General features: G+C 50.5%; 1 protein-coding gene across 1 annotated transcript in view; it reads left to right on the forward strand.

The window, feature by feature from the left end:
* RPTOR (regulatory associated protein of MTOR complex 1) overlaps positions 1–26,101 on the forward strand; it is a 417,690-nt gene that overhangs the window by 350,406 nt on the left and 41,183 nt on the right. Inside the window, exons 20-23 of the mRNA XM_063080629.1 lie at positions 12–170; positions 14,724–14,842; positions 24,545–24,648; positions 25,306–25,489. Coding sequence (XP_062936699.1) covers positions 12–170; positions 14,724–14,842; positions 24,545–24,648; positions 25,306–25,489 — 566 coding nt within the window. The remainder of the gene's footprint in view (positions 1–11; positions 171–14,723; positions 14,843–24,544; positions 24,649–25,305; positions 25,490–26,101) is intronic.

Consider the following 26,101-nt stretch of genomic DNA (forward strand, 5'->3'; position numbering starts at 1 on the left):
TGTGTCTGCAGCCGGCAGCTCGGTGGCATTCTCCCCCGGGAACCTCAGCACCAGCAGCAGTGCCAGCAGCACCCTGGGCAGTCCCGAGAATGAGGAGTACATCCTGTCCTTCGAGACCATCGACAAGATGCGCCGCGTCAGCTCCTACTCCTCCCTCAACTCTCTCATAGGTGAGTTGCGGTGGCCCTCACTATGGCTCTGCTGCCACACGTGTCTTTCGAGATCCTCTGCCCCCAGGACAGCACGAACTGCCCTCTGTGGCAGGTCAGCAGGTGCCGACACTCTCAGCTGAAAAGGAGAGAATAAGAATTAACTGGAGTATGAGGAAGCAAGAGGAACTTTTGCTGTCTGAAGCAGGAAAATTTAATCACTTTTATTCTGACACAGTATTTCCTGGGCCGTCCGGGGACGTGTGGGCTAGTGAGCTGTGTCGTGCAGGAAGGCTGCAGACCCTCCCTGGTCCTTCCGGGAGAGTCGGCCAGTGCTTCTCAACTGGGCTGATGGTGCCCAGGAGACACGCTGGTTGTCCCAGCTGGGCGGGGTGGGCTGCTGCGGGCCTCCAGCGGTGTGGCCGGGGCTTGTGGGGTGCGGCTCCACTACGCCAGCTCTGCTCCCTCAGTGGCGTGTCGCTCCCCAGCCGGAGGCTGGAGTTGGAGCTGAGGTTCAGGCATTTCTCTTGTTCTGCCGTGAGTGGTGCATTCCTGGGTCCTGCTGCCAGGATTGCTGTAGAAGACAGGGGAAATAGGAATTGACTCTATTTTCTTTTCTTTCTTTTTTTTTTTTTTAAAAGATGACCGGTAAGGGGATCTTAACCCTTGACTTGGTGTTGTCAGCACCACGCTCAGCCAGTGAGCGAACTGGCCATCCGTATATGGGATCCGAACCCGGGGCCTTGGTGTTCTCAGCACCGCACTCTCCCGAGTGAGCCACGGGCCGGCCCTGACTCTATTTTCTCATTGTGTAACTATGTTCATTTTCAAATTGCCAGTAACCGGGTTAGGACTTAATAGGCAATCCTCCTCTTCTTGTTCTGACCACCCAGAGTGGTTCACACACTTTATTTAAAATTTTTTTTAACATTAAGAAACATTTTAGACAGAAATTAAGAGAGACTATATAAGAAACCTCTGTGCATTTGCCATGTTCCCAACCTGAGGAATCACGAGTGGCGCTTCAGCCCCCGGAGCCCTTCTCCAGCCCCACTCCCTCCTGGTCATTACAGTTTTCCTTTCTGTCTGTGAATCCTTGGTGACACACAGCGCCTTGTGGAGGTTTTTAACTTCATGCTAACGCCATCACATGATATGTGACCTTGCAAAGCCTGTGCCATTCACTCTGCTTTGGTGTTTGTATTTGTCCTTGGTGGTTGTCGGCTAAGTTTTCTTCGTTCACTTTTACAATCTGCCTCAATTTAATTATCCTTTCTCCCACTGATGGGCAGCAAAACTAGTTCTAATTTCTTCTTTGTTCCTCCTTTTTCGTATACAAACTCAGGATTTGCCCCCTGCCACTGTGGAGCCCCACGTCCAACACTCCCTCCCTTGCCCCTGCACCCCAGCTCTGCAGGCTCCTGGGCCCCCGGCCTACCCCATGCCCACCTCCAGCTGGCACCCCCTGCAAAGCTCCTCTTCCAGATATTCCATTCGGAATTCTGATCACATGTCATCGTAAAGGAAGCCTTCACAGCCCCACCCTGATCTTGAGCTGGTCTTCCCCTGTCCTCTGATCTCTGTCTCCTTTTCCTGCTTCACTTTTCTCCTGAGAGCTTTTGACCACCACACTTGTTATATCTTTGCTTGTTTACTTGGTGTCCCCTGGAATGTAAGAGCCATGATGCAGAGACTCTGCCTTGACAGCTGCTGTACGCCCCCACCCCGCTCACATTCAGTGCCTGGTACACAGTAGGTGCTCAATAAACAAAGTGGGAGTGTTCCTAGTGGCGAAAGTGCCATAGGAAGGGCACGTGCATCCTCGCCTTCCAGTTCATGTGCAGAGGGCTCTCCATGGGCCGCAGCCGGCATCTGTCCAGTGAGGCAGGGATCCTGCCCCCCACCTGGCCTTTGTGGGCCCTCCGCCTGTCTGGCAGAGCCAGGGGTATCTCTTGTGTTAATTTGCTTTTCCCTTGGTTACAGACAAGTTAAGCTCAGAAGCACTGGCCTTTCACATTTCCACTTCTGTAAACCCCCTGTTAAGTTTTGCCATTGGGTTATTTGTCTCTCCCTTGTTAATTTGTAGAAGTGCATCACAATTCTGGATCCTGACTCACAGTCAAGTACATCCATTGAAGACACATCTTCCAATCTGTGACTATTTATGATGTCTTTCGCACCAAACAAGTTTTATGTTTTAATTTGTCTTTTTCTTTATAACTTGTGTCTTTGGTGTTTCAAATTTTTCCTTTTCTCAGTGTCTTAAAGGTATTCTCCTATATTTTCTTCAAACATTTAACATCTTTCTTTTTTATGTTTACATCTTAAATACATTTTGAACTGAGTTTTGTCTCTGTGATAAGGTAAGGGCCAATGTTTCTGATCCCCCCGTGCGTCACCAGTCGTCCCCGTAACCCTCATCCAGTACTCCATCCTTTGTGCAGTGCTTTTCAGCGCCACCTGTGCTGTAGGTCGAGCTCCCTCTAGGGTCTGGGCAGGGTCCTCCGTTCTATTCTAGTGACCTTGTCTGCAACTGACTAGATCACACGTTTGCAGTGGTATAGCTGTGGAAGACGAGTCCTCAATTCGTTTCTTCTTTAGCATTGCCTTGGTTATTCTTAATGGTTTTCTCTGCTCTATACATTTTATAATCAACTTCTGTGTTTCTACAACAAGCTTGTTGAGTTGTTGTTTGGAATTTCAGTGAATTGATAGACATACTGTGTAGAATTGACATCTTTGTGTTACCAGAGAGGCTCTGGGGAGGCCAGATACCTGACCTCACCCCTGTCCCCTACCAGGTGCTTGACTCTGCTGCAGGAAAGAATTCAAGAGCAGAGTCAAAGTAGAAAGCAAGAGCTAGTTTAATGCAGAGAGTAAGGAATACACACCTCACAGGCAAGTGTAGACGGGCTCGAGAGTGAGCAGCAGCCCTGCTTTCATCCTGGGCTCTGCCTTTTGTAGTTGGCTCTCTACACATGTTCATGCTATCTATGAATGTTTAACTAGAAGGGTAGTTCCCAGTTATGTAGCTCTTAACCCTTGCACATGCTCTGTTTCTTTTAGTACCTGCTCAGTAGTCTAATTCCAGCATATACACCAAGTATACTTAAAATATATCTATGAATGTTTAACTAGAGGGGTAGTTCCCAGTTATGTAGCTTTTACCCTTGCACATGCTCTGTTTCTTTTAGTACCTGCTCAGTAGTCTAATTCCAGAATATACACCAAGTATACTTAAAATATACTCAGTGCTTACTCTCTAGCACTTCCAGTGAAAGGTCATTCAAGGACAAACTCCTTATTGCCATGCTGGACCACTGAAATTGGTCAAGTCTGCCTCTGCCTTCCCCTGTTGTGCTTGAAAATAGGTGTAGCACACAAGAGTAGCTCTCTGCTAGCTCAGGGCCAGGGGAGGGGCCTGAGATTCTGGGGTGTGGTTTGGGACTCAGAGGAGTGGCATGAGACCCAGACTCAGGGATACTGAGTACCTCCTGTCTCATCTGCAGTATTGTCTCCTTATCCCTCAACCAAGTATGTCTTTCCATTTATTTAAATCTTCATTAATGTCTTTTAAGACAGTTTTTAACTTTCTATGTAAAGGTCACAATCATTTTGTTCAAGGTATGTTATGGTTTGGGTAATTTTAAGTTGTATCTTTTTTAAAAAAACTGTTGCTGGCAAAAAAAGAATGCAAGTGGACATCTTTGTTTCATTCCTGAGCATACAGGAAACATCTCTAACTTTTCACCCTTAAATATGTTTGCTGTAGATTTTTTGGTGGATCCCCTTTGTTTATAGAAGTTTCTGTCTATTCTGGTTGGTTAAGACTATTTTATAAGTGAAAATTCTCATTCTATTTAGATAGTTAAAAAAATTTTTCATAAATGAAATGAATTTTATTGAATGTTTTTTCTACACTCTTGATATAATCCTGTGTCTATTAATATGGCTCTATTAATATGGTGAATTACATGATTAGAATTTCCTATTAAACCATCCTTGCATTTCTGGGGTAAACCCAACTTCGTTACTTCCTTTAACATTGTTGCATTAAGTTTTTCAATATTCTATTTATAATGTTTTTCATCTGTATTTGTGAGTGAATTTGGTCTATAACTAATCTATCTTGTACTGCCCTCCTCTGCTTTGCATAGTAAGTTTATACTATCCTGATAAAATTGGTTAGGAAGTATACCCTTATTTTCCATCCTCTGGAATAATTTGTATAAGACAAAGATCATGTGTTCTTTGGTGTCTGAGTAGAATTTGCCTCTAAAACTGTCTGGGCTTAGTGGAATTTTGTGTAGGTGGATTTTAATTTCTTATTCCATTTCTTTAATGAATATGATTATTTACATTGTCTATTTCTTCTTAAGTTAGCTTTGATAATGTATTAGTCCATTTCTGTTACTTATAACAAAATATCTGGAACTGGGTAATTTACAAGAAAACTAAATTTATTGCTTATAGTTCAGTGGCTGGGAAGTCCAAAGTCCAGGGAACACATCTGATGAGGGTCTTCTTTGGGGTAGCTTTACAGATCTCACATGGCAGAAAATGGTGGAGCTGAGAGCGCCAGAGGCCAACCTCCTCATTCACTGTCCTTTTAAAGCCCTCAGAACCACACCTCTGACCACCATTATTAATCAATTCACTACTGCACAGTCCTACAATCTCACCATCTCTTTAAAGCTTCACCTTTCAATTACCATGATAGGATTTCCCATCCTCTTAACACTTGCACAGTGGAGATTAAATTTGGTGGAGGGACATTCAACCCAAGGCATTCCACCCCTGGCCCCCCAAAACTCATGTCCTTTTCACATACAAATACATTCATTTCATCCCCAAGGTCTTATCTTGTTTCAACTCAAGAGTCCAAAGTTCAAAGTCCTGCCTATGAAATCAATACAAGTTATCTACTTCCAAAATACAATGGTGAGACAAACATAGGGTAGGTATTTCCATTCCAAAAGGGAGAAATAGGCCAATAGAACGGAGTAACAGGTCCCAGACAAGTCTGAAACCCAGCAGGGCCGGCATTATATCTTACAGCTAGTGAATCGTGTATTTTGACTCCATGTTTGATGTCCTCTACACATTGGTGCAGAGATTAGGTCCCCAAGTCCTTAGGCAGCTCCTCTTCTGTGGCTTTCTTGATCTCAGGTGATGCTTTAGCTCTCTCAAGCTGGCATTGCACACTGGAAGCTCCACAAGTCTGGGGTCTCCATGGCAGTCCCACTCCCATGGCTCTACTAGACATGGGGCTGTTGGGGTTTCTCTGCGGCAACTCTGACCAGCCAGCCCCTAAATGTTTAAATCTAAATTTTCTTCTCAGTACCATTTGTCTATACCCCTCAAGTTTTGATTTAAGTTATTTTCTTATTTTCATTTTGATCCCTCTACCTTAGAATTTAAAGCTTCTCTTTGTGCCATGGGACAGCATCAGGTATTTCTGACTTGACGGTGGCATGAGTGAAGGGGGAAGCCACGATGAGCAGCGTGCCCGTGTGAGCACCAAGAGTCTAGTTCTCTGCTAGCCCTAGAGAAAGACCCCGGGTGTCCACTAAGGACATTCCTATGAGGCAAGTCTGCCCGGTTGTGCTATAAGGGTCTCCCAGCTTCTCCCTTGAGGACCATCTGGATGGAACGTAGGATTCAGAGCTGGTCACCACACCCTTCAGGGTAATGAGAACCTGAAAGAGGGATTGCTGTTCACCACATACACTTACACACAACTAAGGACTTAGCACAGAAATACCAACTTGTTCATTGATGCTGAGAAATAACATTGCAGGTTTATGTGTGTGGTTGTTGTCATTCAGAGTCGGCATTCAGTATAAATACAGGTACTGCTAACTCATCAACAAAATATATTCTAAATGTCACTTGTAAGTTGTTCGTTTTGAAGTGGAATACTCTTTTTTAAATAAATTTTATATATAGTGATTAGGTTTCCATGCTAGCCTATGAGAGTCTTAAAATGTAAATCTATAGGAATTTAGATTCTACTTACATATTGTTTTAGTCCGTTTTGTGTTGCTATAACAGAATACCTGAAACTGGGTAATTTATAAAGAAGAGAGGTTTATTTGGCTTACGATTCTGGGACAACTGCATCTGGCACAGGCCTCAGGCTGCTTCTACTCATGGCAGAAAGTGGCAGGCAGCTGGTGGGTACAGGCAGATCACATGGCAAGGGGAAGCAAGAGAGAGGAAATGAGAGAGAGAGAAGGTGCCAGGGTCTTTTTAAGCAATGAGCTCTCGCGGGAACTAATAGAGGGAGAACTCACTCAATCCCTCCTCCCCCAGGGAGAGCATTAATCCATTCATGAGGGATCCGCCCCCATGACTCAATCAATTTCCAACACTGCCACATTGGAGATCAAATTTCCATATGAATTTTGGCGGGAACAATACATCCAAACTCCATCACATATCTACAGTGAAAATAGGTATTTTAAATAGAGAAAATACTAGAAAGTAGAAATTTGTAGGATTCTGTTTCAATTACACATTTCCCTAGCCCCAGCCACAGCTCCTGTGAGTAGTTCTCTATCATCTCTGCCAGGTTAGCGCCACCTCTACGTGTTTGCCCATCCCCCACTCCAGTTCACTGTCACCAAAGTCAAGGTGGCTGCTTCCTTCCAACTCTTATGTCACAGCAGGGGTCAGCACACTTTCTGTAAAGCAGAAGATAGTGAATATTTTTATCACTGCCTTCATAGGGCACACGTAGCCAGAGGCCACATATGAATGAATGAATATGGCTGTGTTCCAGTAAAACCTTATTCATGGACTGAAGTTTGAATTTCGCATAATTTTCACATTACAAAATATTTTTCTCTTGATTTTTTTCCAACCACTCAAAAAGTATAAAAGCCATCCTTAGCTCACATAGAAAAACCCTGACTGCAGGGGCATGGAGCAGGCACGCTGGGATGTCGCATACGTTGAGGCTGGCCCTGTCCACCCCACAGGGCCTCCTGCATTCCTTTTGCCACTGCAGCGAGGGGACCACGTTTCTCTCCCCAACTCCTGCCCTGTCCCGCCCACCTCTCCCCCCACCCCCCGCCACTGTTGCTGCTGCACCCTGACCTAGCATGAGGCAGCTTCCTCCTAGCCAGGCTCCCCGTGTCCACTCTTGCCTTCCTCAGTCATTGGAAGAAGACAGTGTCCTTCCTCTTTCAAAGAAAATCAAGACAGCATCACCACCTGGCACTCATCGCATGACCGTGGGCCACACACCTGGTGGTGCACGCATCCAGCATCACCCCATGAGCTACACAGGCTGTTAACTCACTTCTGTTACCCTCTGTTCACACCAGTCAGGCCATCAAGAGAGGAGTCAGAGGGAGATGTTGAACCCGGGCTGTGAGCGTGTGGTGTTACTGTGCCTGTCATCTGTAGGTTGGAGCGCAGGCCGAAAAGTATCAGAGCCAGTGTCACCCTGGGACACTGAGTACTCTCACCACAAGGTCCCACTTGCTGCTGCATTTCCCTTTCTCACTGGGTGTCTTAGATGCCATGTGGGAGTCTCCTCTTTGCTGGTGAAGGCTCAAGGCCATGGTGTTTCCAGGTGGTTTGTCTTGGCAAGGCCAGTGTTTGTTGTGCACAGTGCAGCCTGCGGCCCTGCGTGCTGTCCACAAGCCAGAGGGGCCAGAGCAGGTAGCCTCGGCGAGCCAGCATTCCTGCCCGACTCCTGTCTGGAACTTAGCTCCTGTCTCTGGCAAGCAAACGTGATTGTTACCTGCAGTACTGGTCATGGTGGTTGTGTGAGGGCCACGCCAGACTGGAAGCACACAGCTGCCACCAGGGGAAGGAACACGTATTTTTCTCTCCGCGAGTTTTTCCTCCTCTGCCTGTTTGTTCTTTCCTGTCTGTCTTTGTCCAGAGAGTTGGGATCCACATCGCTGGTCCTTTCTTTCTTACACAGTCAGATTTCTATAAATTTTTTTTGCTAGAGAAGACTGAATTTTACTTATATATTCATCTAGTCTTAGAAAACTTGAAGGGAAAAAGTTTTAAAATGAGCTGGAGTTTCGGAGGGAAGTTAAGAAGACAAAGTAGCCGTACGCCAAAGTCACCTCGCTCATGTTCAGCAGGAGGCCACACACTCGCCTGGAGGCCACCGCATCTGCACACATGTTGAAATTCTTAACTCGCTCGGAACCCCATTACTGGCAGCACTCACTGTTTAAAACCAATGCCTTCCTTCATTTCAACCAAAGAGCAGCAGTCTCTTTAGCCCCTTTCACCAGCTGTTGTGGAAAACACTTCCAGAACCATGGCAACCTAGGACATCTCCTTATTCCTGTCTTCTCCCACAAAGTCAGCTCCCTCCAATAGCCTTGTCCCCGGTCCCTCCCTGCTGTTTTCCCCAAAGCACTCACTGATCCCACCAGTCGTACGTGTCCTGACCACGTGTCTACTGCCTCCCGCTTTGGAATGAAGCTCCTTGGGTGGGGCGGGGGCCGTGGCTTCTTTCGATCACTAGACCCCACTTGCCAGGGCCATAGTGGGGGCGTGATAACATTTGCTAAACTAGACTGTACCCGGGTCTCCATCGTGCCTCGCATCCTGGAATCGTTTTTGGTGTCTCCATCCCGCTTGTTTCTCACTCAGTCATCTGGCCTGACATCCACGTGGATCTCCCAAATCAGGCCTTCCTGTTTCCAGACCCCCACCCTCACCCCACGCACACCCCGTTGCACCGCCGTGCCTGGACTTCACCTGGGGTCTTGCTCTTTGCCGACCCACAGGTCTTTCTGAACACCAGCTTTGCACAGATTACTCCCCAGGTGACACCTTCATTAAAACTGCATTTCCTGTGGTGTCCAAACTGCAGCCCAACACTCCAGTCTGCATGGCCAGCCCACCAGACCTCGGCAGCAGCGCCCCACTGCACCTGCCCCAGCACCCCCGGCTACCGCCGGCCCTCTGTGGCCTGGACTCCACCGTCCTCACTGCTCAGAGCAAGGTGGTCTCACAGGGAGGTACCACTGACCTGTCAGGTGATCTACCTGCTGCATGCTCGACCCAGATGCATCCAGCATGACATTGCCGCCTTCACCACCAAGTCCCCCTAAAGCTGTCGCTTCTCACCGACGAGTACGGGGGCCAGCCCGTCTGTCCGGGCCCTCAGCGCCCCCCACCCCTCCTCCCTCTCAAGCCTCCCCATGTTCCTGATGCCCACAAGTGGGCAGGAGCAGCTCAGGATGGACGGCCAGCTGGGGGGGGCTGCTGGCCCGTGTCCAACACACAGGCACCGGCACGATGCCCCTCCTCCCCCAGATCACAGCCTCAGCCACCGTGTCAGTGGCTCCTTCACCACCTCACAACCCCTCTGTCCCCATGAGGACCATCCTGCTGTGCACGTCCCTCTTTCCTCCTGTCACCTGCGTCTTGGCCGAGGTGGGACCGATATAAGCGGGTGCACCTGCCTACCATATAGCCTTGCCCCAGAAGCTCTGGCAAGGACATAGATCAAGGGTCTGGCCTGGGGGGACTGGTTTTCACAACTCGGCTAAATACAGCCACATTTTATACCATTTTGAAAATATGTTACCATAGTAACGAATCCAAGATGGAGCTGTACTGGGGAAGGGGAGGCATGGAAGAGCAATACCAGCAACGGGAGCCGAGCCTCCCGGCCGCCCTCAGGGCTCCCAGCCCTGCAGTGTTGCCGGGAGCACTGCTGTCACCTCCTCTGTGGGAGGAGCCCTGCTGGTCACCCACACTCTCTCAAAGCCGGAACCTGGGATGCAGTTGGAGAGCTGGGCTCAAGTCCTGGCCCTCTGCTTCACTCAGAATCTGGGGGTTAGAGCAACTCCCCTCAGAGAAAAGAGGACCAGAGAGACCCGAGTCCGGAAACACGGGCACTGCATAGATCCCCCGGTCCCTGCCAGGCTCTGGCTGTCGTGTCGCGGCTCCGTCGTCATTACCACACAGGCCGCTAGCAGCCTCCCTCCCTTCTCTTTCTTCCAAGATGTCACGTACTGGCAGAAGAGGCCTTGCAAGCCCTGCAGCAGCTCCAAAGACCCCGCACAGGGAGCTAGGTCCTGGATTTCTGGAGGCCGCAGGGTCTGGATCGCAGGGTAGAGGAGGTATTGGTTTCTGTGCGGAAGGAAAGCCCAGCACTCAATCAACAAGGAGGGCAGCAGAGCAGGATTGTTGCCAAAGGAGCCATGCAAGTTCTGGAAGAAGTTTACAACCCGTTAGCTTGATTTCTTCTTGTCGGAAAAGGGTGGTGAGAAAGTGAGCAGACTTGTTTTCTGATGCCACAAGATTGATTATGTTTTTAGAGCAAGAGCCCTTGACTAAAGGCCACCATTAAATGTGTCTTGTCAGGACGCTGAGGATCATTGCTGAGAAGATCATGCAGATGCGCTGGCTGCCCAGCCCAAGAGGGGCTCCCTCCTTCGTGTGGGCCACTGGAGGGGCCACAGCTCCAGCCAGCCCAGGTAGGGAGGGCGGGCAGAGTGACGGCCAGCGAGGCTCTCCTGAGGCCGGTCTGAGGATACGGAAGTCACTTGCAGAGCTCCTGGCCACCCACATCCCCAGATTAGAGGCTCAGAGGACATGAGCTCTGCTCTGCAGGCCCCTGGAGACCCAGCATGATGGCTGGCATCTCCTCGGGCTTCTGCAGCCCAAGCTGTTCCTGGCACCACAGGACTTCTGGGACTCAGTCGGCGCAGAGCTCTGAGTAAATCTCCCTGGTGATGCTATTCAGAAAGCTTTGGCCATTGCTCTGGAAAATAAATCCCATACTATTCGCTGTGATCTTTTATTACTTATCCTCTAGACAGGAAAGTAGGTCCTCAGCACTTTGGGGTGCAGCACGTGCTGTTGCAGAAGCTGAGTGGCGGGACCACCTGTGTGGGGGCTTCATGCCATCTTGGAGACAGTGGGTTTCAAAGCAGGACAGCTCCCACAGAGGAAGCCTGCGAAAATAGCCCTCATGTCAAACCGAGGAAAGTAGAAATAAAGATAGCAAGTCCACCGTTGCAGTTCTGTATTGTTCACCAGTGGGTAGTTCCGTGCCCACTGTAGTCAACAAGACTGGCAAAAACTGGATCTGTTTCATTCGCTATTGAGTCAGGGCCAGTGTTATATCAAAATCAAAATCCGGAAGAAAGTCAACAACAGTAATAAAAACAAGATTTTAAAAAACAGACAGAATAATAGCTGATACGTGTGCCCTTCCTCCATGCCCAGCACGGTGCCAGGCGCTTTCGTGGAGGTGGTCTGTTGAGCCCTGATCCTAGACTGCTGCCCCTAGGTGTCCGTATCTGTTACCCCCACTTTATGGAGGTGCCCTTCCTCACATCTATACTACAGGCAGCTGTTCAGTCAAGGGTCCCATTCAACAGCCACACAGCGACGGCTACACTGATGACATGCGCTGATAAGAAGCCTCGTTCTGACGTGCTTGCTCCTGCACCCGCCCCCAGCTGCTGCTATTTCTTTTCGTCACCTCTTCCCTGTGTCACCACGCGGGTCCGTCATCTGAATCCAGGTGGAACTCAGCAGCCGCAACACTGTCCCTTCATAGCTCGGGGTCATGTGGCAACCACGCTTCTGGGGAAGCGGCTCCAGTGTGCCACTCGCGGTAGGAAGCCTGTGAGGGGCATGGCTGCGACCGGGCACTGCGGGGACTCGTGGCCTCTTTGAGAGAACTTCCTGTCCCTCCATGCTGAAGCAGGTCACACAGCTCAATTCTGGGGCTGCTCCTTCTTTCCTTCTTGAACGAGGCTGTGTGTATAAAAGTACATCCCGTATTTTCTTCTTATACATCATGAACGAGGGGCCTGTCACAAGAGTGGACTCTGAGCACCTTCCTCCTTTAAAAGAAATGAAAACGCAGCTGTCACCTGCCGAGAGCCTGGCGATCTTTGCCACAGAGGGTGCCTGCGTTCCTGGTAACGGGCGGTCTGCTGGGGTAGAAAAGTAGATTCAGGGCGTTTTCCCACAGATGCTCTTGAACTGACTTCACTGCACAGTTTCCTTAGGCTTTGGTTGTAAATCTAGACAGTGGTCTCAGAGCCGTGGAATGTGAGAGCTGAAGGGTTTTCACTCTGTTTCTAAATTAAAGCATTGCAGGCCAATAAGAGATCAATGGTGTGGGATTTTCGGGTTGTCCCCACTGCCCTGGGGTCCACCTTCACACTAGCTTTGGTCACGTGACATCTCCAGTTACAGTCCAGGTTGGCGCCAAGCCCGCATCGCCTGCCACACCTGCCTGCCTGTATGACAGCACGGGGCTGCGCGTGGGAGACACATGTGCACAGGGCTGCATGAGTGACTGAGTGTCTGGGGCATGTCTCCTGTGATTGTAGGACAGTCAATGTGCACGGTGAGCTGCCTCAGCCTCGGACATGCCTCTCCTTAATGTCTGGCCTCTTGGCAACTCGCACCAGTACTGCAGCTGTGTTTCTGGACACTGCAGCAAGGCCAGCCTGTCTTAGACGTGACTGGAGGGCTTCCGCAGAGTCATCACGCAAGGTTTCCTCTCAGTGGCCGCCTGGCGGGGAGGCTGCTCACAGAGCCTAGAGAGCAGGGCTCCGTGTCCCTCTCAGATGGGGCACGGCAGGCAGCGCCATTCTGGCGCAGCCTAGTGCGGGTGGGTGCAGCTGCAGGTTAGGGGATGCAGTAAGGTGAGCTGACAGATCATCACAGACATCCACGTAGAACTCGTGCACACACGTGCCTTGTACTCTAAACCGCCATTGGTCTCTTTTCTTTCTCCTTGAATGTGTCATAAAAAACTCACTCCACTTGAACAGACGTGTTGCTCAGGAAACTCTTTATCCTCTAACGGATAACATTAGAAGTGTTCTAACAGCACTTCTAATGTTTGAACTCCTTTGTAAACACCAGGAGCCGGCCAATCAGGTGACGTAGAACCGTGGCTTATTTGAAATTCTCTTTTAGTCTCTCTTTGCTATTGAACAAGCACTTGCTTTTCAGCAAACCAATTGTCCAACTTCCCCCAAGATACAGAAGATGGAGTTCTGTGTGGCTGTGTCCCCATCCGACTCCAGACCCCTGAGTGCAGGGCCCGGCCCACAGCAGGTGCTCCAGGCCTGCAAGGACGAGCGAGGCCCGCGTGGCACCTGCTCTGCCCTCCCTCTCAGCCCCTCATGTCCTCGACAGGGTTACCCTTTTCTGCCATCTGCCTCTCAGACATGGCCCCTCCTCCCAGCAACTCCAGCGCTGTGGGAGCCGGTGCTGGCTCACGCCAGGAGCTGCTCAGTCCTGTCGCCTATCCCTCCCTGTGGGCTCCTGGGCACTTGCCGCCTCTCTCCGTCTCTGATCTGCTGGTATGGGTCCCAGTTGTGCTTCTCTGAAGGCCCCATGCGTGCCCATCACCTCCATGTCTTAGTTCTTAGTTATGCTGCCAACCGTCCCTCCACCCCTTCTTTGCCTCAGAACAGTCCTGCTTCCCCTCGAAGCCCACCTCCTGCGCCTCTTCCCTCAGGCCTACCTGGCCCTCACCCCCAGCCCCACTCGCACCCCTTACTGCATCTCCCCAGGGCAGCAGGTGCATGGAAATGGTGTGGCTTGAGGGTCAGATGGGAATGCTTTCACCTCCCTCGTCCTTTGGCCTCCGCAGAAGAGCTCTCTGGGCCCTGCCGTCCTACTCTGTAGCGCCAGGGGCACTGCCTGCCTTTAGGATTGTTGAGTAATTAAGTAGCATTGAGCAGCCATAACTGATGAGGTCCCCCAGCAGATGCTCCTTTTCTTACCCTCATGTTCATGATTTACTTGTGTATTGACACACCCGATTCCCCACTGGGCCCCATCTCGTCTGTCTTTGTGTCTGGGCATGCAGCACAAGACCCAGCATCAAGTGAACACTTGGTGTTTGTTGGACAAGTTGGCAGACACTTGGGGTAAAAGTCACACCACATACACCTTTTGTGTGATTTCCTAGGAACTTAGAACAGTGCCAGCATGTGGGGTGGGCAAGAAAATCTCAGTAGCCACAGCTCACGGAGCACACATGGGACATGGAGTGGGGGACAGACAGAGGCATTCGTCCCACATACGCCAGTTGCTGTCGAACTTAGATCAGATGTTACCTGGGATTGGATGCCACACTCTCAGTCAGGCAGGGCATTTCAAGTGAAGTCCTGCTCTTTTCTAACCCAGTTCCCTTTTTTTTTTTTTTTTTTGTCTTTTTTTGTGACCGGCCACACCACGCTCAGCCAGTGAGCGCACCGGCCATCCCTATATAGGATCCGAACCCGTGGCGGGAGCGCTGCTGTGCTCCCAGCGCCGCACTCTCCCGAGTGCGCCATGGGGTCAGCCCTAACCCAGTTCCCTTTTAGAAAGATTCAGCCTCAGAAGATGAATTCAGTGTGATAAGCCCATTTACCAGCTGGGATTTCTGAATCTCTGGGCCCAGTACCAGAATAACAAAAAGGAGCTTCCTGTAACCCCAGCTCTTTAAAGCATCACTTCCTGATTCCGTGGCTAGTTTTTCAGAAAATGGAGCTACTTCAGACACCATCAAGCATGCAGTGGCAGTTATTTGCTACTAAATCACCTCCCGTTTCTCTTTTCCAGGAGTTTCTTTTAATAGCGTTTACACTCAAATTTGGAGAGTCTTATTGCATCTGGCTGCCGACCCCTACCCAGATGTTTCTGACCTGGCCATGAAGGTGCTCAACAGTGTGGCCTACAAGGTACGTGTGCTGGGACGTCTTCACAGGCACTCCCATGGTTCTGATTTTCAGCTACAACTATTCCAGCAGGAAACTCCAGGCACATCCAGGTCTACAACATGGTTTAGAAGATAAGCAAGTGAGGTGAACTTTCAACAAGGTTTTGAATCTAGAGTTTTGGAATATACCCTGAGCTTCATTCGTGTGTGGTTTTGGTCAAGCCACACTTTCCTGTGTTTCCTTGCCCACAGTAGGGCATCGGGCAGGGGAGGACTGTCACCATTTTTCACGGTCCTCTTGCTATCTGTATGATCTGTGGTGATGTCTCCTTTTCCATTCCTGACACTGGTAATTTATGACTTCTCTCATTCATGACCATTCTGGCTAAAGGAAACTTCAGAGAACCAGCTCTCTTGGTTTTACTGGTCTTCCTCTGCTCTTTGTCCATTTTCTGTGTTATTGATAGCTGCTTTTATCTTTATTAACTTCTTTTTCTCTGCTTACTTTGGTTTTAATTTGCTCTTCTTTTTCTGGTTCTTAAGGTAGAAGCTTAAGTCTTTTGGGACTGTAAACTCTTCCCAGTCCTTTTTGTGAGCTCTGGGAATCTGGCCTACTGCCTTCCAATTGTTCTTTTCCCAGCCTCATGGGTTTCCACCCCACCTGTGAGCAAAAGAGTATTCAAAGACTCAAGGGGCCTCCCCTGCAGACCTCGGAAGTGCTCACCTTTCTGCTCCTCTGCCCTGCACGTTCCAGTCACCCCAGCCTCTCCGGAGCTCTGGTCTCTGTCTCCTCTGCTCAGAGGAAGCTCTGGGCTCTGCCTGGCTTCCCTTTCTCTGCACTGTAGCCTGGTACTGCCCAGAAGCCACTCACAGGTTGTAAGCTGAGCAGTTGTTTATTTCCTTTCTCTCAGGGATCCCAGGCCCACAGTACCCAATGTCCAATGTCTGAGAACAGTTGCTTCATATATTTCTTCTGGTTTTCTAGTTGTTTATAGAAGTTGGACCGTTTACATGGCAATTAATCTTCTGTAAATTGAACTAGAAGTCATTCATTATAGCATTTTTTAAAAAATTTGTAACTTTTTGATGAAATTTCAAGCTTACAGAAAAGTCGAAAAGAGGGTACAAAGAAGACTATCACATCTTACAGTTTCCCTGGTGTTCTCTCAATCCTCACCTGACCCAAACCTCAACTGCAGGGTTGTCCCCAGGTTGTCACCTACTTCCTAGAGTCTGTAGGGTCTAGGATCTGTGGCCTTCAGTCCCAGTCCATTGTGTTTTCGAAAGTGCCGTCAAACCTCTTGGTGCCCTTGTGAGCTGTGGCCTTCCTGGCGCTGGCCCCAGCAAGCCAGATGCTCCTGCAGCTCCCACCTCTGTTGGTCTAGTTACGTCTTTTTCCTGACTGGTTGGAATCACCTCACTGTCAGCAGCTGCTGCTCTTCAGCTCCTGGTAGTGTCACAAGTAATTGTAACCGACAGCCTTGCTGTGTCCCAATTTTAAAATGCCGTCAAAATCAGTCTTCTCTTTCTCATTAAAGAAGCAAGAACAATAATGCAGAAGTAAACTCTGGGTTTTAAACTCAAGAGATGTGGTTACATGTATGGCTTCTATCCTGGAAGTGAGGACTCATAGGTCCAGGAATATTTCGTGGTCTCTCCTGCCCAGTAGAGCTGCCAGCTGAGTGCTAAAATGTTAGATTACTATTGGCCAACCCAGAAGGGTCTGGATTGTTTAGTCCCGCACTGACTTCCCCTCCGGCCAGGGGCTGCTCAGCCCACTCCCTTCACCATTGTGCTTTGTGACCAGCTACAGAGCTCCCCGGTGATCTCAAAGGGTGGGTGGTCTTCTCAGCTTTCTTTCCTGCGTCCCTGGCCTATTAAATTATAGCCAGCCAATTAAGTTAGTATTTCCACCATTTAATAGAAAACTAAGAAATCATCCAGCCATCTGCTTTTCAGTTAAGGATAGGACCAATGAAAAAAAGGTTTTTAAAAAAATATATGCTTGTTACACGTTATGGTCTGAGACCAAGAGAGGGAGAGAGAAAAGCAGATAGGAAGGAAACAGGAAGGAAAAGAGGAGGAGAACCTAGAGAAAGGTCCGGCTGAGACCTCACAGTACCCCGAGAAAACCCCCGCAGAGCTCCCCAGCCGGGCAGCGGGTCCCGCGGCCCACACACGGGCGAGCCGAGGTTCCGGTGGGCTTGGGAAGGAGAGAGTCACATCCCCCTGCAGCGCGTCAGGGCAAGTCTGTTCTCACCGCTCACCACCGCTCTTCCAAGCTCTAAGTAGCCTGTCCCACTTTTACATTTTCCAGGTTGGGTTTTAAGTAATCGTTTTCACTTAAATAGTTTTAAAAGCTTTGTGTGAATGTTATCAAATGGTTGAAGTTTGTAGAATTTACGTTCAAAGAAAGTAGAGACTGGCCAGCTCCCTCCTGCCTGCAGCCGCTGACACGCAGCTGGTCTGCGCCTCTCCGTGCTCTCTGAGGCCCAGGCAGCCCACTGGCCGCGGACCACCCTTGTGCTGGCCACACAGCACGGCTGGAGGCCAGCACCCTGGAGCGGTTTAATCATCCTCCCCAATTAATTTAGCTTCCTGGTATTTTGATCATGGTGAAATCAGCCTATTTAAGTTTATTTTTCGGTGTCTTTTATGTATTTGACCTTACTAGGAATCAATCTGAATTATTTAAAAATGTAATCCCAGTGCCTGGTCTTGAGATTTCACAACTGTAAGTTCATTACTGTAGACACAGCCACAGGTTGTTAAATTGTTCCTTTCAGGGCTAGCATGAGAAGCACAGAAACCATTTCCCCGTGCTCTGCAATAAAGACACTATTTGCAGCCTCCGCAGCCCTGGGTCCTTCTGGATTGTTTGAGGTGTGTGGCTGTGTGCAAGAAATGCACCCCTGCCCCACTTTAAGGTAGTTAAGCATTGTCTTAATGTTAATCTCTCGTTTTAGAAAATTATAGCAGGCTGAAAAGATAGCCTTGTCCTGCCTGTAGAGCAGTGCTCTCTGACTGAGCCCTAGAAAGCCCCATAAAGTGGCCTTTGCCTTCTGTGCTTGCTGTGCTGGTCTAGAGTGACACCCATGGCCAGAAGGACAGTGACAGATCAGGCCTCCTCCAGAGACATTGCAATGGGGCAGTGCAGTGTGCATGCCTGCATGTGTGCCTGTGTGTCTGTATATGTGTGTGCGTGCCCGTGTGTGTGTGTGTGTGTGTGTGTGTCTCTGTATGGGTGTCTTTGTGTGTCTGTGTGTGTGCCTGTGTGTGTCTCTCTGTGTGCGTGCCTGTGTGTGTCTGTGTATGTGCACGTGTTTGCTTTTAAGAGTAAACGTTGCTACGGAAGCATTTGGGAGCATAAATGTTAAGGAAATTTTCTCCTATCTTCATCTTACTTTCTTGCTTTCTGCTCTAGGAATTGAGGGGGTTACATTTCATTTCACAGAGAAATGAGCCTATTTTAGGTATTTAATTCTGAAGCCAAATTTTTGTTCGTCACAGTCAAAAACAGCCTCATTATTATGGAATGCCCCATAGAATTCTATATTCAAATGTAAAAACTGCTACCACCTCTGTATGACAGAACCCACATGCTCAGGAGCTCTGGCCTGACTTCATGTTTTTATATCCCCACTCCATGGGCTTGGGGCTTGGATTTTGCTTTTAGTTTTTATTAAAATTTCAAACCCCATAGAGGTAGAAAGAAGAGAGTAGTGACCCTCAGGAACCCATCTTTGAGGCAGGAGCTCTCGCCTCGTGGCCTCTGCCATCTGTGGTTTCAGGATAACACTGAGAAAGAGACTTCAAGCTACAGGTGTTCAAATGTCAGGGCTGCTTATGTTCACAAGCACTTCTTAATATTCATGAGAAAATCTATAAACGTGAATGTTTAAACTTACCTGAAAATAGTGCTTATAGCCTCCTGCTACTGTCAGGAGCCAGCACTGTTGGTGGCTGCATCTGCTGCAGGTATGTCAAAGTTAAGAATTGACATACTGCATTGGAGGAAAAATGATTTATTTATAGACTGAAGGCCTAAGGTACACAGAACAGCACATTCAAAAATACCATTAAACCTGAATATCTAGCTTCACATTTTCATAACATTGATGGGTTACTTTTTTTTCTTTTTTTTTTTTTTTTAAAAGATGACTGGTAAGGGGATCTTAACCCTTGACTTGGTGTTGTCAGCACCACGCTCTCCCACATGAGCTAACCGGCCATCCCTACATGGGATCCAAACCTGTGGCCTTGGTATTATCAGCACCACATTCTCCCAAGTGAGCCACAGACCGGCCCTTGATGGGTTTCTTCTAAAATCATATCATTACACCAGAATTTTCTCCTTCTCCTACTTGACAGCTTCTGTGAGAATCCAGAGGGCCAGTTCTATTTATCCCTGAGCTGTGCTCCCTTCAAGCTGGCTGAATTGTAAGGATTTCTTAATTCAGCAAGTATACGATTAGCCTCTAGGCCCAAGTAGTGCCAAGCCCCGGAATTTGCTTGGGTTCTCTTTACATACTGTGAAGTTCCTCTCTCAGCGGTCTCTGTCGATGCCCTGCAGACATCCAGGCTGCTTTGCTTCTGGTCAGAGTGGCATTTGCTTCCCTGAGTCAGAGGCTTCTCTGCAGCTGCCGCACCCCCGCCCCACAGCCGCCCTGCATGGGTTCTGTTGGCTCTTTGAAGACTTTGGCTTGCCCCCCGGCTCAGTTCCCCTGCTCTAGACGGGAGCTGCACCTCAGCCCCAGGAGCACCCCCACCCCCTCTAACAGTCCCTTCACCACCTCTGTTCAGGGGTGGCCCTGCTACAGGGGAGTGTCCAACCACCTCTCCCGCCGAGCCTCAGGTCTGCACATTCTCCAGATCCTCAGCGAGCGATCTTACCTGTACCTCCACCTGCAGGAGGGATGCTCAGAACGGTCAGAACAGCCGTCCCCGGGAGCATGCAGTTCCAGCACTTCTAATGAGTATGAGCAGCTTAGATGCGTGTCGTGCTGGTAGTGGGAAATCTCCACGCACAAGCTCGTTCCCCTCACTGCAGACCCAGAGATGGCAGGTGTGGCATTGTTTGGACGAGCATGGTGTACAGAGTGGAAGCCAACCATGCCTTGGAGTCATGGTGCCAAACACTGGCCCTCAGGCCAGGCACAGAAGCCCCCAGAGAGCCGGTCCAGTCTGAGATGCCCAGTGCCCTCCTTGGGGATTCAGGCTCTGTGGCTCTGGGCTGGCATCTGGAAGTCTGTCCTCGCTGAGGCTCTGCTGGTCAGCTGAGGGCTGCGCAGCAGTGGGATGGCTCTTGTAGCCCACGGGCTGGCAGTCCAGTCTGGCAGGGGCCCCACGAGCTTTGGAGGGGAGTCCCATTCCAGCTCTGCTGGCCTGGGGCCAGTTCCTTCACGCCACCTGCCTTCTTCCCTCACCTGCAAGGCTGGGGGCATCGGAAGGGTTATTGGAAGGATTAAATGCAGTAACCCTGTAAAACCCTCGTCGGTGCGTCAGGCAGTGACAGAGGCCTCCACAAAAGGAGCCTCTTCGTGAGCATTAGTGTTGCTGTCGTCATCGTCTTCTCACCATTGTCATTATCTTCTGTAGAAACGGGGTTGTAGCAGCCTCAGGAGGAACACGTGAGCCTCTCCATGTGCCTGGCCCTGGTGGGAGGGAGCTGGGCAGGACGCCTCAGCCAGGCAGTTCTCTTGTGGCAGCACCACCGTGGCCCTGGAGGGGGCTTTCCCAGGCTTTGTTTGTAACTAATGGGCAATTAATTCGAGTCACCGTTGTTGCTTTGACTGAAGAATACCTGGGACTTAAATTTCTAAAAGCAAAGTTTACGTTATCTACCTAGGAAATGTGGTTTGCAGAAAGATCACTTATCAGAGAAATAGAACTAGGTGCCAGCGCAGGCATCTCCTCTCGGTGACCTCACCGCCAGTGGCTCTGCGTCATACTCAGCCCATCACCTCTGGATGGTCCTCAATACATGATTAACAGGGATGTTTGTGAAACATTTGTGCCCACTCCCTCCCAAGATAGAGCAGCCAGAAGCTTACATTGCTGTCCCAAACCCTGACTGCCTCAAGATCCAGCTGGGAATGTCACAGTCCAAGTCACTGGAATTTCTCAATGGTGTTCTTCCCTGCACTGGGTCAGACTCTCCCATGTCTTTGTGCGGCAGCATATTCTGGCTGAAGAGCAGAGAGCGCTCTGGGTGCCAAGGCAGAAGCAGGTCCTATTGCAGCCCCAGTTCCATGTGCCACCCATGGGGCCAGGAGCCACAGAGGGGTTGGTGGAAGGACGCTGTTTACATGGATATGTCTCCTTCACTGCGGAGTTCTCACCTTTACACGGCCACGTGTCTGACCCGAGACCCCAACCTTTAACAAGATCCTGTCTGCCCCCTCTGAAAGCTGGCTGGGGGGTGGGAGGAAGACCCACCCCGTCACGTGGCCTGGCCCTCTCTTCCTCTGGACTCAGACCACCATGAGCCAGGCAGCTTCCCACGTTGAGCACACGTGTGTGTCCAGCAGTTCCTGTGCAGACTGCATGGAGGTGGGGGTGACGGGTCCACGCAGCAGTGAAGGGCAATGAGGCTGCACGGCCAGCGAGGTTCCCTCGGGGTGTGAGGCCTTGAGAACCCACACTCAGTCCTCAGCTATATCCCCAAACCCAAGCATCTGTGAGCGTGCTGCAGTTTTCTACTGATCTTTTCTGGTGGAATGCTCTCTGTTTGCCATGGCAGTGGGGACTGCACAGAAAGGACTCTCCCTGGAACCTCCTGCAGTCCCACCGCCATGCTGCCTCACAGCCCCACAGCCCTTGCTCCCTGAGCATCTTCTGTCCTTGTGTCAACACAGGAATACGCAGGTCTGTCCTTCACTTCCCTGAGGGACACTCTGCGCACGTCCACCGTGGCCCCACAGTCAACACTGAGGGAATGTTTTCTGAGCAAACAAATAGTTTGGCTGAAGAACGCTTCATCTAAGCTTGCAACCTGTGGTCACTGGTGTTGATCACAAAAGTCTTCTGAGCCAGTGCACGTCCTCTCTCCCAGGATTTCCAGACGTGATCCAAAGTTACAGTTCTGTGCCAACAGCCGTAGGTATGAGTGACATTAAAGTGGACTGTCTTATTAGGCTGGTGCAGCTCTCTATCCCAGAAGAGCAATGAGGGTGGGACATTAATGGCCACGGGCCCAGCGTCCCAAAGGATGGCAGGTGCAGGTGACCACACAGGCCATGAGCAACTGGCATGGGATTCCTCAGTCTCCACCAATGTGGTTCTGCACCTGCACCAAGGGACGCCGAGGCTTGGGCTCCTGAGCCACTGGCCCCACCCAGGCGGTGACTGCACCTCTGTGCCCCGAGCATGTGAGAGGGTCGAAGCTTCCACACAAGTCCTCGCTTCTACCCCAAAAGGTCTATCTTCCCCATCGCCTCCCACTGTTTTCTAGAAGTTTTGAGAAGACACATGTGAAGTTTATCGTTTCAGTTTAAAGTTCTTATTTCTCTCTGGACTCTTTAAGTGATCCTATGGCTCTCAGGGCGTGTGTGTATGGTTGGCTGAATAATATAAACACCAAAGCAAAGCGAGTCCACAAAGAACACGTGTTGCTCCTGTAATGAAGTGAACACTCTCACGGTTGTTTTGTTTAATTTTCTACCTGTCGGCTAACTTGTAGGTACAACCATCTTTTTTTTTTTTTTTTTTTTTTTTTTTTAAAGATGACCAGTAAGGGGATCAGGGGATCCTAACCCTTGACTTGGTGTTATCAGCACCGCACTCTCCCAAGTGAGGCACAGGCTGGCCCTGTAGGCACAACATTCCTAACTGCTAAGGGAATAATTTAAAAATGTGAGGCCAGTACAGGGTTCCACTGAAACATAAACCCCACGGAGGTCGGGGTTCTGTCCCTGTTGCTGATGGTGCTACTGGGCTTCCAGGACACAGCCTGGCACTGGGCACGCAGGGGGTCTCGTGGCTGAGGGATCAGTGGCCACCTTAAAGGAGCAGCTGCCCGGTCCTTCTACCACTGAGGACTCATCCCAGCGTCATCAGGCCCTTTCTAGATCTGCACAACCTTTGGGGTCCAGACCGCAGTGGAATCCCCCCAGCCACCTTCAGGGTGCTCGGAGTAAATCATCCGAGAACCAACCTGGCGAGCCAGGGGTTCTACAAAGATGTGAGCAGTGAACACTCTTGTCTGCCCGTTGTCCCCACTGTTCATTGCTCCAGCAGACAGGAGGCTCCCAAATCTACAGAAATCCTATTTTTAAGAAAATCAAGACAAAACCACTTCCCTCCCATATGCCAAGTCTCAAGCTGAGGCAAATCTCTGTGGTAAAATTGCAGACCCTACGGACGTTTGTGGAAGGAGGTTTACAGAACCTACAACGTGGCCCTCACCCTCAGAGTGCCTCATGTAAGGGGATTGCTTTGAGCCTGCCCCTGAAAAATGAAAAATAAAAACAAAACCCAGGTGACGTTCTTCCCTCACATGCGGTGACTGAGCTTCCCAGACGCCGTCCGCAAGGTGGTCACATCAGGGCTCCCAGGCGCCGTGCCTCCCCTGCCCACCATGGCCACCACCCCTCGCGCTGCCAGGTGGCTCCTTCCCCAGGGCTGGTTCTCAGAGCTGTCCCTGCCCTAGAGATGAGCGGATCATGCGTACGCAGCCCCACTGCACCCACCCATGCCAGAGGAGGATGGCTCTGAAGGGACGGGTTTTTGTTTTCTGAAACATCAGTGACTGTCCATATCTGTGGGGTACAGAGCTGAATGTCCGTACCTGTGTACAACGTGTGATGGTCAGATCAGGACAGTTAGCACGTTCATCATTCCCCTTTACAAGTTTCTCACAAGCCCCCTCCCCCTGCACCTCTGGCAACCCCATTTCCACTCTCTCCCTTGAAAGGATGACATATTAGTGTGATTGTTTTATCTTTCAGGGATGGTTTTAAGGGCAGCCACACTTTCTCTGGCCCCGCATCGCTGCCCAGGACAGGAGAGCCCGTCTTGTCCATGGAGGGACCCTGAATGCCACCGTAGTTGTTTCCCCCACCTCCCTCCCTCCTAACCCTTGGCAGTTTTCATGAACGTGGGGATACGGTCCTCGGGCTGCTCTGGTGACTCGCCCGATGACCACCTGGTCAGGTTCCTGACTGGTAAAACACGTCACGACCCTTCACTAACACAAATCCCCCTGCCAGCGCTGCTACAGCCTCCCTGGGGGAGGAGCACCCCCGTGTCCCAAAGGAGCAGGCCATGGTTCTCGCGGGCCCCTCCCGCGGCCTTGCAGTTGAGGCCAACATGTGCGAGAAGGTCAGACTGAGCCAGGACAGCGCCAAGCCGCAGCCCCTCGGCAGACGTGGGGAGTGCTGAGGACCGGCCCAGGAAGGAGGGCCACGCGGCAGGGGTGAGCTGGCAGATCCTCAGGGGCCGCACACCCGCAGTCCTCCTCAGATGCCCGTGTCCTCGAGGGCCACCTAGGGCCCCCTGGACCCATGGGAGTAATTTCTAGGAGCAGAAAGAATATCATTTTATTCTCAGGGTTATGTTTGGGGGGGAAATTTCAACTGAGACCTTCCTTAGGTGTTTGAGATTTCCTTGGACAGAAGGCCTTTTCTATAATGATTTTGTACCTACTCAGAAACAGCCACCAGCCTGGTACTTGTGTCCCGAGCCTTAGAGGAGGCTCCCCTCAGCCACCCCCTTGCCCCTGCAGGCTACGGTGAACACCCGGCCACAGCGCATCCTGGACACATCCTCTCTCACACAGTCGGCCCCCGCCAGCCCGACCAACAAGGGCATGCACATCCACCAGGTGGGGTAAGTGGCCCGGGTCCCCCAGGAGCAAGCTCGTCCCCGAGGTCTGTCACGGTGACTGGCCTCACCCCTCCCTGTTGCCGTCTGCCCCCGCTCACTTTCTGCCCACCTTCCATCTCGTTTCCCCTCTCCTTCCCGCTCTGCAGCCACGTTCTTCCCCCACTTCTCGCACACCCCTGTGTCTGTCTGACCCGAGACCTTCCTAGAATTCTTCCCCATCCCGAAGAACTTTCATTTGCTCATATTGTAACAACAGAAATCCAGCTGAGCCTGATTTCTGTGCCTTTCAGAATTTTATAAGAGGGGATCTAGGTTCTCCAGGTAGGTAACCTACAGGGCAGGACCCGGTCTGTTGATCACTGTCAGCACCTTGGGATACGAGCTCAGAGTGGGCACAGGCGCCAGGGACAGGTTCCCCAGACCTGTCCCTGCCTGCCGCTCGCTCAACATGTTCGTATTCAGGGAGAGACGGTTCTCAGAACCTGTGCAGTGTCAGCAGGTGGTATTTGGAAGTCATGTTGACATGCCAGGCAATTGAGGACGTTCCTGGGTCCGTTGGCAGCATCTGGGTAGGGGTAGGGCATTCTAGAAGTTGTGTAGTGTTTCATCTCAAAGAGACAGACTCTCGGTAAAACCCAGTGTTTGTTCTTCTGCCGGCAGAGGCTCCCCACCAACGTCCAGCATCAGCAGCTCCAGCCTGACCAACGACGTGGCAAAGCAGCCAGGCAGTCGTGACCTGCCCTCGGGCCGGCCAGGTGCCGCGGGCCCCGTGGGGGCACAGTACACTCCCCACTCCCACCAGTTCCCCCGGACGCGAAAGATGTTTGACAAGGGCCCAGATCAGGTACAGACTCGGACCATTTTGTGACACCTGTGATGTGTGAACACTAAATCTGGTGAGCTGGATGCTGACGGTTTTGCTTCTCGGATAGCCCCAGGCAGTAGCTCCCTGCCTCGGCCTCCTGTGTGCAGTTGCCCCTCTCCAGCGTGCAGGGCCTGCGGCTTATTCCTGCAGCCTCTTGTCCCAGGCCCACTGTCAAGGCCACTTCCACGTAACAAAACGAGAACATAGAGTTAGTTTGCTTTTTTCCTTCACAGGTACATAGTATTTTGCCTCCACTTGATGTGGCAGCTGCTATTCTGAGTGTTTACTCCAAATGGGTTGTTTTTCCCATAAACTACATAAATAGGTGTACTCTCTTTGCCTTTAACTAAGTTGAAAAGGGATTTCAAGAGAGAGAGGAACTTGTGCTTTTATTTGCCAGGGTTACGCAGACCACGTAAGGTGGTGACTGGCCTATAGACCTCTGCTGTCTTGTTCAGATCACTTGCCACTTTCTCAGTCTAAGGAAGGTTGTTCAGAACGTGCCGAGGACATCCAGCTGCTGTAGGCAGTAGTTAGCTCTCTCAGCAGTGGAGGGGGTGCCATGGCTCTCTTTATCACCCAGTGACTTAA

This window comes from Cynocephalus volans, chromosome 16, assembly GCF_027409185.1.
Source record: "Cynocephalus volans isolate mCynVol1 chromosome 16, mCynVol1.pri, whole genome shotgun sequence".
In the NCBI taxonomy this organism is placed as follows: Eukaryota; Metazoa; Chordata; class Mammalia; order Dermoptera; family Cynocephalidae; genus Cynocephalus; species Cynocephalus volans.